Raw genomic sequence first — 21,756 nt, forward strand, 5'->3', positions numbered from 1 at the left:
CTGTGGCAAGACTTGAAGATTGCTGTCCACCAATGAACCCCATCCAACTTGACAGAGCTTGAGCAATTTTGCCAAGAAGAATGGGCGACTATTGCATGATCCAGATGTGCAAACCTGGTATAGACTTACCCCAAAAGACTCACAGCTGTGAATACTTACTATAGGCACTGTATGTTTGATGGTTGACCAGCGTCTCTCTATTCTGATTGGTTTGCTGTATGTATGTATGATAGTTGACCAGAGTCTCTCTACTCTGATTGGTTTGCTGTATGTATGTGTGATGGTTGACCAGCGTCTCTCTACTCTGATTGGTTTGCTGTATATATGTGTGAGGGTTGACCAGAGTTTCTCTATTCTGATTGGTTTGCTGTGTGTATGTGTGAGGGTTGACCAGTCTCTCTAATCTGATTGGTTTGCTGTATGTATGTGTGAGGGTTGACCAGAGTTTCTCTATTCTGATTGGTCTGCTGTATGTATGTGTGAGGGTTGATCAGAATCTCTCTGCTCTGATTGGTTTGCTGTATGTATGTGTGAGGGTTGACCAGAGTTTCTCTACCCTGATTGGTTTGCTGTATGTATGTGTGAGGGTTGACCAGAGTTTCTCTATTCTGATTGGTCTGCTGTATGTATGTGTGAGGGTTGATCAGAGTCTCTCTGCTCTGATTGGTTTGCTGTATGTATGTGTGAGGGTTGATCAGCGCCTCTCTACTCTGATTGGTTTGCTGTATGTATGTGTGATGGTTGACCAGAGTCTCTCTACTCTGATTGGTTTGCTGTATGTATGTGTGAGGGTTGACCAGAGTCTCTCTACTCTGATTGGTTTCCTGTATGTATGTGTGAGGGTTGACCAGTCTCTCTACTCTGATTGGTTTGCTGTGTGTATGTGTGAGGGTTGACCAGGGGCTGATGCCCTGGCGCTGTACTGGACTCCCTACCTGAGAGTACTGAGAGTCTCATCGTAGTTGATATCAGCAGGGCTGAGCGCAGCTACCATAGCAGTACGGGAGTTTCCACCTGACAGTGGAAGGCAAAAATAAAGTTCAACATCATTTTAAAGGGTTGTTTACATTCCCATAACCTTTTTAGAAGTGATTTTGAGTTCTGTCCAACATGGAGTTGTGATTATTATTATTTGCATTTGTTCTCAGTACCTGGCTCATATACTTCCAAGAACAAATCACAAGAGTTTTTGACCTTTTAACTACTGGCCTCTACTGCTCAATAATATAGTGAACATATTCTTTACTAAGGAATTAATCTCCATGTGTTTAATCTGTGTTACTAGTTTTGTACAATGAACAATTTTTCTTGTAATTTCACAAAAAATCTAAATTAATTGCACTTTGGAGCAGACCTTGATAAATGTATCCCATAGGACCCAATGTCTATTTTGTTTGCAAGGAGAAAAATAAAAATCTTACCCAGGTTTTCCCTCAGAAGCCAAGTCAATACCGAGTCTCTGTAGGGGACAAAGTTTTCTGCCTTTTTCTTTTTCTTGTTCTGTTAAATAAACATATGTTTAGATATTCATTTTAAACATGATCAGTTTATTAAAAACTCTGCACTTAAGTCCAAGAGGAAGATGACATAGTTTTAGGAACTTTTTGATAGAAGAAAAATAGCAAGCAATTCTAAAAGTGTTTCCAAGCCCTTTCGAGACCCATTTCTCACCAGGATCATCTAAAATCTACAGAAACAAGCAGAGCATAGAAAGGGGTATTTGAAGTGTGCAGTACCTTATTTGATTTGTATTAACAACAGAAAGGGGTATTTGAAGTGTACAGTACCTTATTGGATCCCGAGTCCTACAAGAAAGAAGTAAACAGGAAACAATATTTTAAAATATTTCATCAGTTTCTTTGCAGCAAACATTTTTGAGGATGGAGATGCTAAAAATACATTAATATATAATTGATACATTTGTCTAACAATCTCTTTAAAAATACCTTAATGCAAAAAATACAGTGAAGTCCTTTTTTTGCTAAAAATCTGACTCATAACAGAGCAATTTCCAACAAGGTGTGTCTCCTGATCTACTACCCATATATAAGCAAGATAATGTGATCTCCTGCTGCAGCCCTTCCTTTTCTAACGTACGTCCCTGATCTGTAAAACAGTACCTTCCTACAGGAGCTCTTGCAGCAGGCAGTAGCTAGCTTTACCCTACCTGTGTTTGAAAAGGTAACCTATGTTCTGCTTAACAGGAATGAGATAGCTATACACCAACGTTGATTACAGTTCCCTACTCTATATCCAAACTGAATCCGACTCACTTTATGTGTTTATTTTATTTAAGAACTGTATTCACTGGAAAAGCCATCTGATCTGCAAACAGCTTGTTTACAAAGATGGCCCAGTAAAAGATACATACAATGTAATACTCAACAATTTATATGTCTACAGCGCCTTTTATCAAGGATCCCAAAGCGCATCACAAAAAATAATAATACAAAATGTAATAAAATTGAAATAAAAAAAGAGACAACAAATTTGGTTTCGGTTTCAAAATTTGAAAAATGAAGATAATAAAGCCACTTTGTAAAAAAAGAACAATTAAAAAGAGTCTAATACAAAACATTAATACAACTGGAATTCATTGTAAAATTAGAAAAGTAAGGTATATCTTCAATATAAAACATTGACAAAACTCACTTCCGCCAAGGCTGAGATAACCTTCCCCAGAGTTGTCAGCGATTTGTTGATATTTGCACCTTCCTGTTTGGGTCAGAGACGGGAGAAATTACAAGAACATAAAAACACTTACAAGGTCCTGTATATTCCGAAAGACAGGACTCCACAATACAAAGGTGATTTCATACATACCTTCAACCTGGTCCCTTTGGCCCCTGTGGAATCTGCCCTTTCGCTGCCCGCCAGATCAACCAAGCTGATTTTGCTCACCTAAAAATAATCAAAGAAATGTTAAAACCCTTTAACAATGAGAATTAATTTCTCCCGTTCAGTGCAGTGTTTAGTCCTACATTTCCATTTGCAATTAAAACAAAAGGTTGCAAATGTGTATTTTTATTTAATAATGTCTTTTTTGGCAAGCTAACTAATTGGAGGTTTCTTTGTCTGCCATATGGTCCCTTATAAAAGTTTCTCATTGTAAAAGCATAGCAAAAAAGTATAATAAGAACAAAGAGGTATAGTGTGTTATAGAAATGGCAAACCATGGTAAACTCTGCTAAATGCATTGTATAACATTGAGAAAAGCATGGAAACCCTGCAAAATTACTACTGAAATGTATTGCGTTAAACTTTTATAAGGGGTATAATGTCCAAGTGCTGTGGACATGTATAAGACAAACTGTCATGGAAGGCCTAACTTCCATCTGTTATACACCTTAAGGAAAGCAACCTGCATTCTGAGACAACTTTTTTTTTTTTCCAGAACTCCAGTATCTTCCTTGAGGTTAGATCAGGTGTACCTTCTCGGAGGTGTTGTCAGATTCCTCATCCTGTCTTTTCTGTGTGAAAATGATGTTGAAAACAGCATGGGAGCGACTGCTTGTCTCGTTCATGTTGGTGGCTGCCACGGTCCTGGGGAAGGAGAATCCAGTTTTAGGAAAGCGTATCATAATGAGAAGCCAAACAAGAGTTTGGTTAATGAAATCCATATAGATCAGGGGTATCCAATCATGGTTCTGGAGGACAATTCCACTCCAGGATTAACAGGGAAAATGAGATCATTAACTACTTCAGGGTCTGAATTAATTGGGTTAATTAAACAATTTAGAACCAGGTTGGAACAAAAACCAGGCCACCCATGGTATAGCTAGTCAATAATTTAATAGAAGCTCCCTGATTACCTGGCCTTGTTCCCGGAGTCCATGAGGTCCTGGATGTCGTTGTAGGAGGTCACAGCCAGTTTGGACAGGTCCTCCACGTAGGGGCCCATGAGGGGGTGCTCTCGCACTCGCAGATTGCCCTTGTTCTTGGGGTTCAGCAGGTCACGCACTCGCTCGCAGTAGATCTCCATATAGCTCACCTGGGAGTCGACATAGATACTCATTCCAGCTGTGCATCACAAAGAGCTCACCCCACCCAGATACACATTCCAATACAACTCAGTTTCAGGGTTCTACAGAACTGAATGCTAGGCTCTATGGAAATGTATCCTGGCTCTTATTGAGTTGACTGTTAGGAGCTTATTGAGTTCCGGTTCAGTTCGTTTTTTTTGTGTTTTTTTTTTCAAAGTTATGGTAGGGCAACTTCTTGAACTCTATAGAGTTCACACAAACTGTTTTAAAATTTCTCAAAATTACATAAAAAATGTGTGACCAAAGGTGATATTATGATAGCAGTAATTAATGCTATAAACAGGTTATTAACAAGGAGATATTACATTAGTGTAGCTCATTGATGGTTCCTCATTGTGAAAACAAATGGCATTCAACTCACCTCCACAGAATAGGCCAGGCTGTTGTCAATATTTCCGTCATTGATTCTGGAGAACAGGTCTTCACACATCTAGGAAAAAGACAATATAATGTGTTAGTCGTTGTTGGTATTTTTGAGTTTTCAGATTGGAAAAGCCAAGCTCAGGTTCTGCAGCTCCCATGTTGTTCTGGGCTGTATTAATATGTTTTTATTAACAGCAATGAGCGGACGTCCTGCCCAGAGTTTAACAATTGTTACTTCTGGGCTTTTGGCGGAGTAAAATGGGTTTTATTTAGTGTTTTGCAAAAAATATAAAAATAATAAATCAAGTCTAAGATTTTGAGAGCCATTTTGTAAACTGGACAGTAGATGGCGACATCTTCTAAATACTTCTCTAACAAACAATGATGCCTTTTGTAAAGATATTATCTGGGCAATCCATGGCACTGCCAGATTGGCAGCTGCCACACACACTGTGTTATACATCATCGGCTCTATTCTACTGATGACATCAGGGATGTTTTCTGTCTCTCCATCTTCAAACCTTGCAGTGACCAGCCCAGTACTTCAAGCATTACCTCTGTTGTATTTCATATTACCACAGTGTGTCAGCCTGCTCAACAAGCTTTAGTATACAAAACAGATCACTGGTCATCAGTGTGATCCTCCTTAGTTCTTAATACTGACCACAAAGATTCCCAGTCTTAATTAAGTGCTATCCTAAGTCAACTATTTAAAGTACATGGTGCTAGAAAACATAATTCCACTAAATCTTACCTACTGTATATGCTATATCTTTGTTGGTCTATATGAAACTGTGGAATGGTGGTGGGCAATTCACTGACACACACGGGAGACAGAAGGTTTCATTGAAAACACTGCACTGGTGCCCAGTTTTATTATTTTTATATATTTTCTTTTAGCCTGTAGAGGGCGCTGTTGTCCGCTGCCGCTATGCTGGTCAGCTCAGGTCTCCGTCCTACTCTGTTATGCACTATACACTGGGGTGGCCAAGGTTCTCCTTCTACTTTTACATGTTCCCTCAGATACGTAACAATTTATTTTCGATATGGTCTTCTTTCTCTTGGCTGGCTGTCTTCCCCAGCCGTGATTGCCTATTTTGGTCTGCCTGGTCTATGTTTACACTGGCCTTCTCGGCAAGTGTCTCTTTGTATTCCCAATCACGGCCACATGCATAACCAAGCGCAGTACTTATGGGCCGAGCAATCCCCCAAGGCCCGCCTCTCAGACACTCAGAGGGAGGGAAAGCCACCACAGCCTCTACCCCACCTCTCTGTGTCATCAACATGACTGACAGATGGATCTTACGGGGTGCTGCCCTCTTCCTGCAGAACCACGCATGGAAAACAGTACAAGAAACATTTGCCAGTTTTATTGTTTATAAATGCAATTAAAAAATACCATTAAAATCAAATGCACCTTTAAGCTAAGTGTGCCTCTTTCATATAGGAAAATGTGAGATCTACGAAGTGATGGTAATAAATATTAGATAAGATTTACTGGAATTATTTGGCGACATGTATCTATCCCTGCACAAGGCTAGACTAACACCACATAGTCTTCTTTCTAGACACTTTACTGAACTCACATTGCCCTTCAGCTCAAACCCTGCTGTCCTATCAGTCCTCTGCTACAATTCCCAGTGCCACCCTGCCTCCCAGACCACAGCTTTACCACTGTCCTTCCTCCCTGCTACCCAAATACCCAGTTCTAATCCTAGACCTCCATCCCAACCCCAGGACTCTAAAGCAGTACCAATGGGATGATGCCTAGTTGGTCCTTCTCCTGCCTGCCCATCATGGTGTAGGATTTGCCGGCTCCAGTTTGTCCGTAGGCAAAGATGCAGACGTTGTATCCTTCAAAGGCGTGCTGCAGCATCTCCTCCCCAATGTCTCTGTAAACTTGCTGCTGCGATGCATAGTTTATATCTTCTGGCTGTAAAACACAATAGAGCAAATCATCACTCACCAACCCCTGAGCCATAGCTACACATATCTTATAACATTACCCAGTATTGGGCATTATTTTCAAAGCGTTCCCCCATTCCTTAATTAAATGAAAAAAACCACGTTAATGTGACAAAACGAGACACAAAACATACCGAGATTTCTTTAAAAAACTTGAAATATATAACTTAGTTGTTTGGTTTTAGTTTTGTAAAAAACAAATTTTAAAAAAGTGGCCCGTTGTATCTTACTTGTGTCGTGCTGTACACGAACATTTGGAAATAATACCTGTCATATTCAGTGTGAACCAACACAAGATGGCAGCAAAAAACTAGACACAACATGTGTTAAAACTGGGCTATTAGGGGAGTGTGGCGGAGTGTGGCGCCCCTTTGTGTTTATTTGTGTTTTATGTTGTATGTAGTGTGTTAACGTTGATGTTTATGTATAAAATACACGGGATATAAATATGGGTTATGAGAACGAGTGTTATAAAGTGTAATTTGTATTTAGGCAATAGGATTGCACAGCACTTCACGTGCAGGTAAAATGTAATAATATGTGAGCACGGGGAATTGCACTTTTATTAATTCATGTGCAGTTGTGCCGAGACTCCAATTGAATGATTGATTAGCAATCGAGTCTCAGTACAGCTGTGTAAAAGCAGCATGTTTTTACTCACTCAGGGTTATGTGTTCGGAAGTGGAGAATGGGTGAGACAGAGAGAGGAGAGTTTATTTAAAAACAATTGCTACAGCGTGCTGGAAGTGCCAGCGCGGTACTTGTTTGTTGGGTTCATCCATGCCTGTTTTGTCTGTCTGTTTGTTTGGCCAAAGCACCCTTTATTTTCAGTGTTGTGTGTTTTGTTTAAATCTTTTGTTTCTTTATTATTTAATACAACGCTGGATGCCATAGCGTCTCAGGTTCACCGCCATTATGTGTTTTGGTTTCTGTGTTCTTCCGGGTCTGACCTCACCGCTACAGTCATCCTGGTCACATACGGTGTCTGAAGAGGGATAAACCCAGCCTCCACTAGTCAGACCAGGGAAGGACAGCGTTTTTTTGTGTGTTTTTCAAAAAATAAAAAGAACAAACCAAAAAAAACAACAACTTTTTTTTGTGTGAAGTGTCCTTTTGAAAAAAATAAATAAAAAAATAATAAAAATGGGAAGAAGTGGCAGGAGAAAGCAGCAGCAAGAGTGGCAGCAGGAGGTGCAGCAACAGCAGTACAGGGCCGGTCGCAGGTCCCGTTGCATCTCTACCACACCGAATGTTTGCCTCGTCTGTCTGGATGAGGAAGGGTGGTGTTTCCTGTGTGGCGAGGTCAGGTACCTGCCACTCAGCCAGAGCCATGCATGGCAGGAGAAGGAGGAGCCTGAGTGTTCGTCATCAGGGGGAGAGGTGCCACTGGCTCAGAGGCCGACAAATTCACTCTCCTCTGAGGGAATCTGGGGCTGGCTGGTGGAGCCTGGGAGGAATGCCGAAGAGGCCTTCCCCGATCAACCTCCTGTGGGCCAGAGATGAAGAGCGATGGGAATCCTGGAAAAAGCAACACCACCCAGTGTCCCTTCCAGACATTGCGGGCATGGTAATCAGCTACCTGGCTGCAGATATGGCAGGGCTCCCGCTATCTTCAGCTCCATCGTCTCCAGCGCCAGAGGGAGAATAGCCATTGCTGTCATCTCCAGCGCTAGAGGGAGAGGCCTCACCACTGTTTCCAGTGCTAGAGGGAGAGGAGCCATCGCTGTCATCTCCAGCACCAAAGGGAGAGGAGCCATCGCTGCCGGCTCCAGCATCAGAGGGAGAATGCCTGCTGGTTTCGCCTTCAAGCCTGAGGGGCAGGAGCACAAACGTCCACAGCCCAAGAAGGAGGATGCAGAGTGTCCACAGCCCAAGAAAGGGAAGCCCCCAGGTCCACAGCCCAAGATGAGAACAGCGGAGGAAAAGTGCCTGCTGTTCCCACCTCCACCAGCAGAGGGTGAATGCCTGCTGGTTCCAACTCCACCACTGTGGGAGGAATACATGTCGTTCCCACCACCATCAGCAGAGGGAGAATACCTGCTGGTTTCACCACCATCCTCACGAGGAGAGGAGCAGGAGCTGCCTTGCCTCCATCACTATGACGCGGGGAAGAGGACCAGGAGTTGCCACCACAGAGCCAGCACTAACCCCTGAGCACTATCTTCCCTGCACAACACAGCATAGACACAAGCACCACTTTCCCAGGATTAAAGGGAGAGCCGCACCAGTCCCCTGCAATAGAGGGAGAGCCATACCAGTCCCCTGCAACAGGGGGAGACTACACGCTGCTCCCACCTTCGTCACCAGGAGACTACACGCTGCTCCCACCGCTTCCACCATCAGGAGCAGAGCAGCAGGAGCTGCCTCTACCTCCGCCACCTCCACCAGCAGAGGGTGAGTACCTGCTGGTTCCGTCTCTATCTCCCCAGGATGCCTGCCTCGCTCCGCCCAAGGATGCCTGCCAAGCATCGCCTGGGATTGCCCGGAGCTACTGGTTACAGGGTACGAGGGAGAAGCGGAGCTCCCGTTGCCACCTCTATGGCCAGGGGCTCCCTTCCTGAGTGCGCCTCCCGAGGGTCCGCTGATGCTGCCGTCGCCTCCCAAGGGTCAGTTGCTGCTGCAGTTGCCTCCCGAGGGTACACTGCTGCTGCTGTCACCTCCTGAGGGTCCGCTGCTGCTGCCATGACCTCCTGAGGGTTCGTTGCTGCCGTCACCTCTCGAGGGTCCGCTGCTTCTGCCGTCACCTCCTGAGGGTCCACTGCTGCTGCCATCACCACATGTCTGGTGAGGATGCAGGCCATGGAAGAACTGAGACATTTTCAGCTTCCAGGAATTGTGTACAGATCCTTGTGACATGGGGCTGTGCATTATCATGCTGAAACATGAGGTGATGGCGGCAGATGAATGGCACGACAATGGGCCTCAGGATCTTGTCACGGTATCTCTGTGCATTCAAATTGCCATCGATAAAATGCAATTTTGTTCGTTGTCTGTAGCTTATGCCTGTCCATACCATAACCCCACCGCCACCATGGGGCACTCTGTTCACAACGTTGACATCAGTAAACTGCTTGCCCACACGACGCCATACACGCTGTCTGCCATCTGCCCAGTACAGTTGAAACCGGGATTCCTCCGTGAAGAGCACACTTCTCCGGTGTGCCAGTGGCCATCGAAGGTGAGCAATTGTCCACTGAAGTCGGTTACGACGCCGAACTGCAGGCAGGTGAAGACTGAGGATGACGAGCACGCAGTTGAGCTTCCCTGAGACAGTTTCTGACAGTTTGTGCAGAAATTCTTCGGTTGTGCAAACCCACAGTTTCATCAGCTATCCGAGTGGCTGGTCTCAGACGATCCTGTAGGTGAAGAAGCCGGATGTGGAGGTCCTGGGCTGGCATGGTTACACGTGGTCTGCGGTTGTGAGGCCGGTTGGACGTACTGCCAAATTCTCTAAAACGACGTTGGAGGTGGCTTATGGTAGAGAAATGAACAGTCAATTCTCTGGCAACCGCTCTGGTGGACATTCCTGTAGTCAGCATGCCAATTGCATGCTCCCTCAAAACTTGAGACATCTGCTGCATTGTGTTGTGTGACAAAACTGCACATTTTAGAGTGACCTTTTATTGTCCCCAGCACAAGGTGCACCTGTGTAATGATCATGCTGTTTAATCAGCTTCTTGATATGCCACACCTGTCAGGTGGATGGATTATCTTGGCAAAGGAGAAATTTGAGAGAAATAAGCTTTTTGTGCGTATGGAAAATTTCTGGGATCTTTTATTTCAGCTCATGAAACATGGGACCAACATTTTACATGTTGCGTTTATATTTTTGTTCAATGTATATATCTTGGTATCACTTAAAATATAATTGTCTCCTCTTTAAAAATACACTAATCATTTTAATGATCTCACAAATTTATGGTACCATAAATATGATTCATTTATTAAAAATGCTGAATGACTGGGTGGAGCATTTGTTCTCTGTTTTACCCAAAAAGCAATTTTGGGTATTTTGGCTTCTGCCAAGACAAGTACAATATTCAGTGTAATGTCCTTGGAAGTTCTTAGCCAGAAATCTATTTTTGAGGGTAAAGTGAAGAGAAAATGCCATACCCAGTCATTCTGCATTGGTAGTAAGTGGATCATATTTGGGGACCACGGCACTTGTAGGACAGGTTGCTCATTAAAATTGTGTGCATGTTTTTAAATAGAAAAGGATATTCTATAAACTCCCCAACTCCAGTTTTACATCTCACCAAGAAAAATGAGACTACATTGGAGTACTATCATGCTTGTGAGATGAATTTCTCATTAAAATGATTTCAGTAAGATCTATTTAGAGAGACCAAGGTATTTGGTAAGTAAAGGCTCTGAAAGAGGAAAAGTGGACAATACAATCCCCACCCTGTCTTACTGTAAATCATTTGTTGTTTCCACAATTTGTGTCGTTACAGTGTGTGTGTGGGTGTATATATATATATATATATATATATATATATATATATATATATATATATAAAAGGAATCTAAATTGTTGAATCTAAATGGCTTTCTAGTACACATAAAAGGCAATGTTCGCAGTAGTAAATAAGCAGTATTACATGAAGGGTTACTCACAGAGGTGTGGGACCAGTAGGAATAATCAAAGTTGAAGCTCTTGTTCTCTTTGGGCTGTTTTGGGTTGAGAATGGCTGGAAGAAAAACAAAGGCAGAACTGGGTTAAAAATCTATCAAGACACATTCAAACACAATGTCTGCCCAAATCTTTCTAACTGTGTTCTCTGGCTCCTGGCTTTAGCTACACTACGGGCTTAAAGTGTCTGGGGTGCTGAACCAGTCATTGGGGTTCAAAAGCTACATACTTGAGGAGAAATGAAGTAGAGTTTCAGAGCATTTTTTTTGCACCTTTTCAGTTCTAAATTGTGCTGTAATAGTACTTACAAGAATGTGTACCACTTTGTTAGTACATGCTTTACAATAGGGTTTCCCAACATTCAAAGTTGCATAAGATACATATTATATATGCAGCATAATTGTCTCCTTTATAAATACCGTTCCCAGCAAATTAGCTCCCTTTAGCTATAGAGCACAGGTCATTGTAGAGTATATGGACTGCATTTTTACACTATAGATGACACAACCACTAGATCATTTCAAAGCTGTTAACACAATGACATGCTTTACATCTTCAACTCAAGGTTAATCTGTGAATTGTATTATTGCCTCAAGTAAACTACAACCTCCCTTCCAAAGACACTCATTATAAGAACATAAAGTCTTCAATTTGTCTGTATGCACTGCAATTAAATAATAAAATATGTAAATGTTCTCCGTGGGCAGACAAAGGACTTCAGTGTTCAGCTCAGAACTTGACAGTCAGCCAGTCATGTTATTTATCTAGCTGGCTTTTGGGTTTTCAAAGAGACAACGGCCCAGGGGTTTGGCTGTGAGATTCACTACAAAGGGGAGCCTTTCAGAGCCTTGTCAGCTTCACACTCTTCCAGTCCCCACCTCAAACCCCAGTGAAACCAGTATCTTTCAAGCCAGTCTCTCCACAAGAAGCTCCACACAGAACATTACAAGATATTAGTGCTAAAACGGAAGGCCGCTTTGTCCTGTTTTGTTTGTCAAGCTCTGCTTTCTTCACAGCCTTTCTCTATAGAATCTGTGAGGTTCACTTGCTTAGAAACAAACATTTAATCACAATTAAATCTGACCAGTAGAAATGACTTGCAATATGCACAGTTGCTACATTTGTCATAGAACATAAAAAAAAAAAAAAAAAAAAAATCATGTTCATAAGTTGTTTGTTTTGAGTAGAATATTTACGGCACACATTTGCTCTCTCAACACTGTCAGTTCTGGAGAGAACAGTAGATTATATTGCCACTATCCTAATACTGGGACGCAAATACACACACAGACACACACAGACACACACACACACACACACACACACACACACACACACACACACACACACACACACAAATCTCCTGCAATCAGATCCTTCTGCCTGTGTGAAATGGCTCTTGTTACCCTAAGGGGCTTAAATAAATGATGAGCACTTCTTGCAAGAATCTATGGTCACCTAGCAACAGAGGCCTGAAATCAAGACCAGGTGCCCTTGAGGACTGGGGCGTACGAGATGCAAAGGAAACAGAGGTAAGGTGGCAAAAGCCAGACGCGACATCAGCAAAGTCAACCTGTGTATGTGCCAAATTAATTGGTGAAATGTTTATAAAGCTTTACTTGCGTATGTCAAAAGGCTGATATTCACTAAGATTCACTGTCATTTGCAGTGTCATTCTTGCCTCAGACAGAGGTCATGAAGAGGTCTGTGAAAAAATTCTAGTGTCATGTAATAAAGAAGTATTGTCCCAATATATAAGCTCCTTAACATTATTTATTACTGTTTGAGCACTTAAAGATAGGACATGTTTAATAAATTCACCAGCATATTTTACCCTGAACAGTTTCTGTACAAGCCTGAGCTAGGAGGAATTTATGTAAAGAGGACAGTAAAGTAATTTTTGTTGGATATTTTCCATTGCAAATCTTTAACAAACTCACTAAGGGAATTATTGGTGTAGAAATCACTGGAGCTGAAATTGGTGGGAATCCAGTTAGTGTGTTCATGTGAACTTCTATCAGGTTAAAGCACAGGAAACAAACAGCCTTGTGTGTGGAGTGCTTTCTAACTGGGACTCCTGATTATACATATCTAAATAAATTACATAGACAGGGAGGGTTTGCAGACAATACAAATCTGGGGTGAGTGGCTGACACGTGACCCTGAATAATCTAAATTAAAATGAACAGTAATTAATGTAAAGAGTTGCATGCATGTCACAGAAATGTAGGATTCAAATGCCAACAAGGACATACCAAGAGAAGACATAGCGTGGGGAGGCAATTAAAAGATAATAGCAGAATGCTTGCCTATATAGTTACAAGCCTGCAAATTAAGTGTAAATCTACATATTTTTTAATTGCATTTGGTGTTTATCAGGTAAGCATTTACATATTCAGGATTGAACAGAGCAATCTATGAAATTGATTACTAAGCACTTTACTTTTTATTATATGCACCAAAATCAGTTTTGCAAAGCTCTATTAAACAAACAGAAACTGGCTTTCCCAACAGAATACGACAGAATGTTAATGCCTTACTTGTAAAATGATATTTCAAAACCCAGGCCCACTGTCGCAGTGATGACCCTGTCAACAAGGTGTGTCTTTATAAGAGACGACAAAACGATGCGCAAATGATGTCAATGACATTGGCAGTAAAGCAAGGCTCCATGCTGAGTGAATTCAGCCACGGTGTGTCAATGTACTCACTGGAATTGGAACAGAGCACGTAGGTTCTTTAATGAGGAGTCTAGGTAGTGGCTTTTGGAAAAAACGCAGTGGCTGCCACATGCTAAGACATGAGAATTACTACATCGACTTACAGTATAACATCGTTTTGATCATTCGCCTATAAATATTCTTGATGGAAGCCCCTCATAAGGTCGAGATCACAACAGTATTTCTTTAAACATTTTTTAGACAACAGACAATCTAACAAAAAAAAAAAAAAAAACACATTAGTGCATAAGTTGCTACTGTAGTTTGTTTCCCCCGCACTTGATCAGTGTTTTGCCTCACCTGATTGGAGGGCATTCATCAACAAATCACACCTCATAACAATCAATAATAATAATAAAAAAAAACACAATTCTTGGCAATATAGTCACAAGTGCAGAGTGGAAATCAAGGTACAGTATGACAAAACTGTACACTACCCTGGCGAGATGGCATTTACAGAAGAATACTGCACTCAGTTTTGGTCCCTGCATTATAAAACAAGACAATCCATGCAAGACTCTTGATTGACTACAACAGACAGCAGTTACAATAAGGCAATTCAAATATAATATAACAATGAATGTAGCCTTCTTACCCAGCCGCATTGAAAATTATACTGGGAAAGCCTGGAACAAAATTAATAAAGCAGAATTATTATTAAAAATGTACATTTAAACAGCTTACTCACTGACTAAAAGGAACCCTAACTAAATAATGCATAGAAAGATCTTCATCATTCTTAAGTGATGGCAGATATCAGCCATAGGCACATATGAGACAACACAGAGCACTGGTTGTACCAGAGTCTCTCTACATCATGAGAATATTATTCCTCATGACTCCCACATCACCAGTGAAAACAAAAGAGCTTTGTATGCAGGTGGATTCAAATGGCTACAGCTCATCAGACAGATCCAGAGAAAACAGCAAAAGCACTGCTGCTAGGTAAGGATACACAGGTTCAGCAGTATAACTGGTACTAAAGATATGATGACAAAATAATTTCAGAAATCTTACCTGTTGTGCACTTCCATTAGCTAAACTGGTCACAAGTGTGCAGTTTTGAAATAAACACATGTTATAGCACACACATGTTTTCAGTTTAAAGCATGATATCTTGTATGTCTTTAGGTTAGAGGAAGCTCTCAGTTTCCATGCCTTATTCGCAGGTTATCTGTTTGCACTTCCTGGATCATTTCACCTCAGCAGTGTGTTCTGGGTCAAGGCATGTTACTGACTGAAAGCATATCAATCAATAGGGGAAGCAGCTGGTTTGCTATTGACCCAGGAAGACCAAAAAATAAAAAAAAGCATGGCTGCAAACATACTTTTATTTAACCTGTTTGTAAAACATGTCTTTCTTTCAAAACTGCACATCTGAGACATATATCATGAATTGAATTTTTATATATTTAAACATCTGACAATTTATTATGAATAATACTGTGCTTTATAGTATTATTCATACTGTAGCTATACTTAATGTAATAGTTATTTTCATTAGTGTGGACTGTATTTTGATCATGGTTTTGGAGGAAACTCTTAGCGATATAGAATACAAGTTTCAGTGTCTTAAGCGAATGCAACAAATTATGCAACCTATTTATTCTCAGCATGGCTTTGTTTCAGCACGTTATTTACAATTTTCACAACCCTTTAGGTAGTGAAGAAATCTTTTTTTGTACAAACTCCATGTGTAATAATGATTTGGAACAACATTTGAAGCTTACTGTTGCAATTTTATTATAAGAACCATGGTAAGTTTACACAGAAATGTGTCCACTCCCCATGTGAAAGTCTATGGGTATGCAGTACACACTATGTGAACCAAATGAACGTAATTCACAGAGAATGTTACTTTGTTAATACTGCCTTGAATCAAGTTTCTTTTTGCATTGCTGGAAATACGCTGCTTTGTACTCAATGGTACTGGCGCTTACTAATATAAAGATGATCTACCCTACATCACAAATGTGGATACAGTATATTCCACATAAATACACAGTCATTTTTAGTTAGTTTATTGTATAGTTAATTTAACATGGTAGCGGGAAGGAGTTAAACATTGCTTTATTCACTACTGTAAAAACTGAACATAGAGTTCCATAACAAAACAGAAACCAGTGGTGTTCATCAGACCTCAGGGAACAGGAGAACAGGAGCCTGTCAAGGACAATTTCTGTTGCTAGGCAACCAGGTTCTCTAGTCTCACTTTATCTTGTCGCTATAAAATGTGCTAGAGGAGACAGTGACTATTCAGACAACTCAAATGATTTACAGATATTAACAGTTGAAAAAGCTGGCATTGAAGAAGTAGATTTTTACAGTAAATTATTCATATGAAGAAAAAACAACCTTACATGGACAGTTTACATCAACTTGTTAAAATGTTATGTTATAATAATTTACAGTGCACCACCATACACTCTCGACAAAAACAGAAAAGAGCAGGTGAGACATGAGGGGATTATCTCTACATCTACAGAATAAGCACAGGCTATCCATTACAGGTCCTTTGAAGTGAAGTGCATGAAACAGGAGAAGCACTCTCACATACATACGGTACTTTGGAAACTCAGGTAAAAATAAACCAGTTTACGTCAATTGTTCCTGATGAAGTGGGAAGCACTGGAGGTAAAGGAAACAGAACTGTGATAATATAGAGGAAAGATGATAGCAGTACTTTAGATTCACCATTGTTCAGATCATTAAAATAGATCCACCCTTTGTTTTAATTTAGCTGCTGGTAATGCACTTCATTTGTTATCTCTATACAAAGGTTTGGCTCGTGGGGGAAATCAAATTCTTGTGTATTCGATGCATCTTTATGAAAGTTTTGGGCTTGGGTTTATCACAGCTTCTATTTGACTTGAAAAAAGCATGTTTGATTTTTGTACACAAGTCTAAGGGATATGTTTTGCAACTCTCATTAACAGTTTAAACTGTTCAATACTTGAAGACCATCACTGGATTCAAAACTGGAGATACTGTAGTCTAGGTTATGGACTAAATCCCAGTCAAACTGTCTGATCTTGACTTGGGATCTGTGTGGAGCGCTACATTGGCATTTAAAATGTAGACTAGGGATGAGAATGGTCTGGTGTTGGTTCACAACAGTGACCCCTTCTGGTTAGGCACCAGCTAGGTCTGGCAGAGACCTGTCAAGATCCACTCTTGCCTCCAGGGATCAGTCGCTTGGAAACATCCTCTGCTCATTGGGGAAAGAAGATTTGAGAAGGGACAGTATTTTGTCAGTCAGGCTTTTATGCATGACTGGCTCCATCAATAGCACAGTGGAGCAGAGAGTGTGGATATGTCAGCAGGATTTTGGTCAATGATGATACTCCTAACAAAGTGTTCCTGGATTTGTGCCTGGAACAAAGTGATTGAGATCTGTGAACTAAAGCAGAAGCCAGGACAATACAGGAAAGAATGGTATTCTCTCTAAACAGAGAGCTATATGCAACCAGTGAGATAACCACAGATTTGTCCATTGGTGGTACTTGCTACTTTATACCTGATTTCTGGAATGGGGGTGTAACAGGGGAGACTGGCCGTCTGACGTATGCACGATGCTGCAGGAGGAGGGTGGCAACCCCGTGGGATTCGTCTATCAGTCATGGCAGTGACACAGAGAGGTGGGGAAGAGGGTGTGTGTGCTTTCCCTCTCTCTGAGTGGCTAGGAGGTGGGCCTAGGGGGGATTGCTGGGCTATAAATGAATATTTTGTTGTTTCCTCACATCTGTCCCTCTAGACAAGACCGAGCCAACGGAAGCGTGACTAGTCCAGACCGTGAACAAACAGAAAAGAAAAGAAAAAGAAAATCACTGAGAACAAGCCAAAGAGATAAAGAGAGAAAGCGAGGAATCCTTGGGCACACCCCGATAGTGTGTAAAAATACCTGAGGAACAGCAAAGAGTAGGACGGAGACCCGGGCCGTGCAGGTAGCGACGGCCGGGGTGACCCTGCCGAGTACAACACCTTTTATTTGTAGTTTGATTACTGTGTTCTACTTTCCTCTTTTCTTTCGCCTTTTGTTTTGATTATTCTTTTGAGCACCTGCGAGTGCGCCCGCACTTGAATTGTTTACCGTCTTCGGTATTCCTGTGGTCCTGTTTACCATAGTTGTCTTCTTCACCCAAGTGTCTTCATCACCATCATCGTCATCATTATGCCAGTATGTGTATATAGTTTTCCTATTATGTTCTAGATTTCATTTGATTTCCATTACATGAGAGTATATGTTGAACTTCATGCTGATTTGAACTCGGCTCTTGCCAAGATAAGCACCAACTAAGACAAAGCTTTGCAGTAAACTAATGTGATCCATCTGCATCTCCATCCATTTGCATTGTTTTCCATCTGATGATGTAGATATCCTTCTGTCTGGTGTTGATTGCTGAAGTATAATGCTGGCTCCAAGGATCAGCTCATTTCGCCTCCCCAGCGCATCAGCACACACAATGGCTGCGATGCTGGCTCCAGGGATCAACCCAGTGCGGTCTCCCCAGCGCATCAGCATGACAACCGTCTGGATTGAGCTAGGTAGGGTACATCTCTGGGGTCTTCAAGTGGGCACCATCTATCCTCTGTGTTTCGTTGACTAGCCCACGACACCTCAAGAGGGCTCAACAGTGATTCTGGCGCCCAGCATCACCCCACTCAGCTCAGCCCAACTTACTTACCCGTATATCAGCGTTGCTTTCTTTCTTTTGTGCTTTAGATCCCCATCCAGAATCTTTCCATTGTAACCACAAACAGTTGCTGCTCCTTTCTGCTGCTTCAGATAAGTTCTTCACTGTGCGCAGCAACTCTAGGCCACTGAACCCGACAACTCTGAGAAACCGGGTTGTAGAGTGTGCCACAAATCCTCGACAACCCACCTCCACTGGGTAAACTTGGACTCTCCATCCACACTGTTCCACTTCAGCAGCGAGCATTCCGAAGTTTCTTCCTCTCATACGCCTCATCCACAGCATCTTCCCATGGCTCTGTTAACTGTACCAGATGAACAAGGCGTGCTGATCCAGACCACAAGACAATGTCGGGTCGAAGGTTAGTGGTGGCAATCTCAGGTAGAAAAATAAGCCGTTGACCAACATCTGCCAGCATCTTCCAGTCTCTAGCAGCTTCCAGTTGTCCTGGGCGAGGCTTGGTTTTAACACCTTTTCTTGGTGATTGCTCTCCTGGAAGGAGGAATATTGTCTTTTGTGTGTAATGCTTTGATGGAACTGATGGCAACTTTTTGGTCAGGTTACGCTTGTCTCTCAATGCTAAGGCCAAACATCACAGCACCTGTTCATGGCGCCAAATAAACCGTCCTTGGCTAAGACCCACCTGTCAAAATGTACCTTAATGTTGCAGGTGATGCACACAAGGACATGAGGGCTCCTCACCCACCCAGAGGTTTAGGTTCTGTGGTGACGGGAGAACATCATATGCTGATCTGATGAGGAAACTGATCCTGCTCTGTTCCATTGTCCATAGGTCTTGCCAGCCAATCTTGCGTTGTTCCACACTTTCCCATCTCATCCATTCTCCCTGCTTGGCCTGGAAAATGGCCTTTACACACCTGATCCTCTCCTCCTGCTTTTGCACCTCATTGACTACCAGCTTGTGCCATGTAGAAGGAGCTGAACTGAGACCAAAACCTCCTTTTACATGCTGAACTTGCCCCATAATATCGTCGATTCGAAGGGCAGCCTTAGCATCTTCCACAGCTTTCTTTGCCATCCATTTTCTTCCAGTTTTCAACACAGGTGCTTCCTCCCTTACGCATTTGTCGCATGAATCTACTAATGTCATTTCCAGTCGGACTTTGGCGCACTTAAACTCCTCGGTTAGAGCAGAGATTGGTAGCTGCAGTATTCCTTTACCATAAAGTCCCACTTTGCTGAGGCAGCGTGGAACTCCCAACCATTTCCTGATGTATGAACTGATTAAAGCTTCCAGCTTCTCAACTGTTGTCAAGGAAACCTCATACACAGTCAGTGGCAACAGCAGTCTTGGCAGTAGACCAAACTGAAAGCACCAGAGTTTCAGTTTGCCTGGTAAAGTGCTGCGTCTATGCTCTTCAACACTTCCACTGCTTGTTGTCTAACTTCTCCCACACAAACTTTGTCCTTTAGATCCAGTCATACCATCTCCCTAGACTTTTAACTGGCTTCTCGGACACTGTTGTTATTGCCTCACCATTAATGTAGAACCTTTTATCTACTACTTTACCTTTAATTATAGAGATGCTCCTTGATTTAGTGGGCTTGAATTGCATTCGTGCCCATTCAATGTTATTGGTTAATTTGCCCAATAACCGATTAGTGCAGGCTACAGTTGTAGTCATTGTTGTCATGCCATCCATTATGTTCGAATTGGTGGTAGTCACATTCCAGAAGCCAAGTACTCTCCTCCCATTACCCATTTTGATGCCCTAATAATTACTTCCATTTCCATGGTAAAAGCCAGTGGAAAAATGGTTCATCCTGCCATTATTCCAACTTCTAGGCATTGCCATGTAGTGCTGAATTCTGAAGTCGAAAAACTAAATTGCAAATCTCCAAAGTAGGCTTTCACTAAATTTGTTATTGTCATCGGTACACTGAAAAAATCAAATGCTGCCCTAAGAAGTTCATGTGGCACTGAACCATATGCATTAGCCAAATCCAGGAATGTCACATGGAGCTCCTTCCTCCCTTTTTTTGTTGATTGAATTTGTTGCCAGATTACGCTGATGTGTTCTAAGCATCCTGGGAAACCTGGAATGCCTGCTTTTTGTATTGAAGTGTCAATGAAGCAGTTCTTTAATAGGTAGGTTGACAATCTCTGAGCAATAATGCTGAAGAAAATCTTGCCTTCTACGTTTAATAGGGAAATATAAAGACTTCACCTGCTCGGAACTGCTAGGAACTGACATAGGCTCCTGCCTTTTTGAATCTGTATGTGTTTCCTCCAAATGTCTCTCCAGCTCAAACTTAGATGATTTTAGTGTGCCATTTTTCTCACTGGTGAATATCTTCTTTACAACTTTGAATGGATCTTTATAAAAGTTAGTTCTTGCACGCTCTTTCTTTTTGTAGCGTTTCCATAGGTGCTCAGCTCTGCGCAATGTTGCAAGCTTATCTTTTATGACCCTTTGAGTCCCTCCTGACTTTGTTCTGCTTTTCTCCATTGCTTCCTCAACTGCCTCCTTTCTCTAACTATGCGTTCATTCTCCTGCTGCCGTCTAGACTTTCCAGGAATAGTTAGTACTTTTTCCTTCCTTTTTTCAATTCCAAACCTCTCGCTTCCATATGTGTAGATGATGTCCCCAAATTTATCCAGCTTCTTTTCAACTGTTCTATTTTACCTTTCCAAAGTAAAACAGAGATCCGTGTCTACTGTGTCCCATGCAGTTTTCTCACAAGCTATTGGCCATTTAACTCTAGGCTTGTGCCCATTGAGGTTCTTTTCTCTCTTACGCTGGTTTGTCTGACCGGGTTCGCAAGGATCATTAGGTTCATCACTAGTTGTATCCACGCAAGCCCTCCTCACGTCTATGACAGGGGTTCTGACATCCTGCGAACTGTGGTTTGCTTCCTGTCGCTGGATTTCATTCAACTGACTTGACTTCGTAAGAAGTACTGATCAATGTGAGACCCTTGTCGCTGGATTTCATTCGACTGACTTGACTGACTTCGTAAGAAGTACTGATCAATGCAAGGCCCTTGTCCCTTCTCCCTCAAGCATCTAATTCTCCCTTGATGAATCTTCAAACCCCTGACCGTTGTTGCCTTGCTCCAGCTGCAGACACAAACCTGGAGTTCCATGTCTTTGCTAACTGCAGATCTTGAACTAGTCTTTTGTGACGTAATCTCCATTCTCATATCCGTTTCCATTCCTAAATCGTTAACCGTGTTATCCAACGTTGAGTCATCTTCCGCCCCGGCTCTCGCAGACTCTAGGGATATTTTTCTCTTTAACTTCTTAGAAGCCTTGGGCGGGTGTCTCCAGCATCCTGTTTACCTTCGAAAACAAACAGCTGGATACTTCCGACCAG

At 42.0% G+C, this 21,756-nt stretch overlaps 1 protein-coding gene across 26 annotated transcripts in view; it reads right to left on the reverse strand.

Annotated features, from left to right (window-relative positions):
• The window catches only part of LOC121322986 (kinesin-like protein KIF1A), a 111,758-nt gene that overhangs the window by 78,268 nt on the left and 11,734 nt on the right, over nt 1-21,756 (reverse strand). For all 26 annotated transcript variants that reach the window (XM_041263686.1, XM_041263685.1, XM_041263684.1 and 23 more), the window contains exons 3-12: nt 10,989-11,062; nt 6,160-6,339; nt 4,405-4,473; nt 3,813-3,991; nt 3,432-3,543; nt 2,824-2,901; nt 2,653-2,715; nt 1,788-1,805; nt 1,422-1,500; nt 936-1,014 (exon numbers count right to left, since the gene is read on the reverse strand). In XM_041263686.1, coding sequence (XP_041119620.1) covers nt 936-1,014; nt 1,422-1,500; nt 1,788-1,805; nt 2,653-2,715; nt 2,824-2,901; nt 3,432-3,543; nt 3,813-3,991; nt 4,405-4,473; nt 6,160-6,339; nt 10,989-11,062 — 931 coding nt within the window. The remainder of the gene's footprint in view (nt 1-935; nt 1,015-1,421; nt 1,501-1,787; nt 1,806-2,652; nt 2,716-2,823; nt 2,902-3,431; nt 3,544-3,812; nt 3,992-4,404; nt 4,474-6,159; nt 6,340-10,988; nt 11,063-21,756) is intronic.

The sequence above is a fragment of the Polyodon spathula genome, chromosome 11 (assembly GCF_017654505.1).
Source record: "Polyodon spathula isolate WHYD16114869_AA chromosome 11, ASM1765450v1, whole genome shotgun sequence".
NCBI lineage: Eukaryota > Metazoa > Chordata > Actinopteri > Acipenseriformes > Polyodontidae > Polyodon > Polyodon spathula.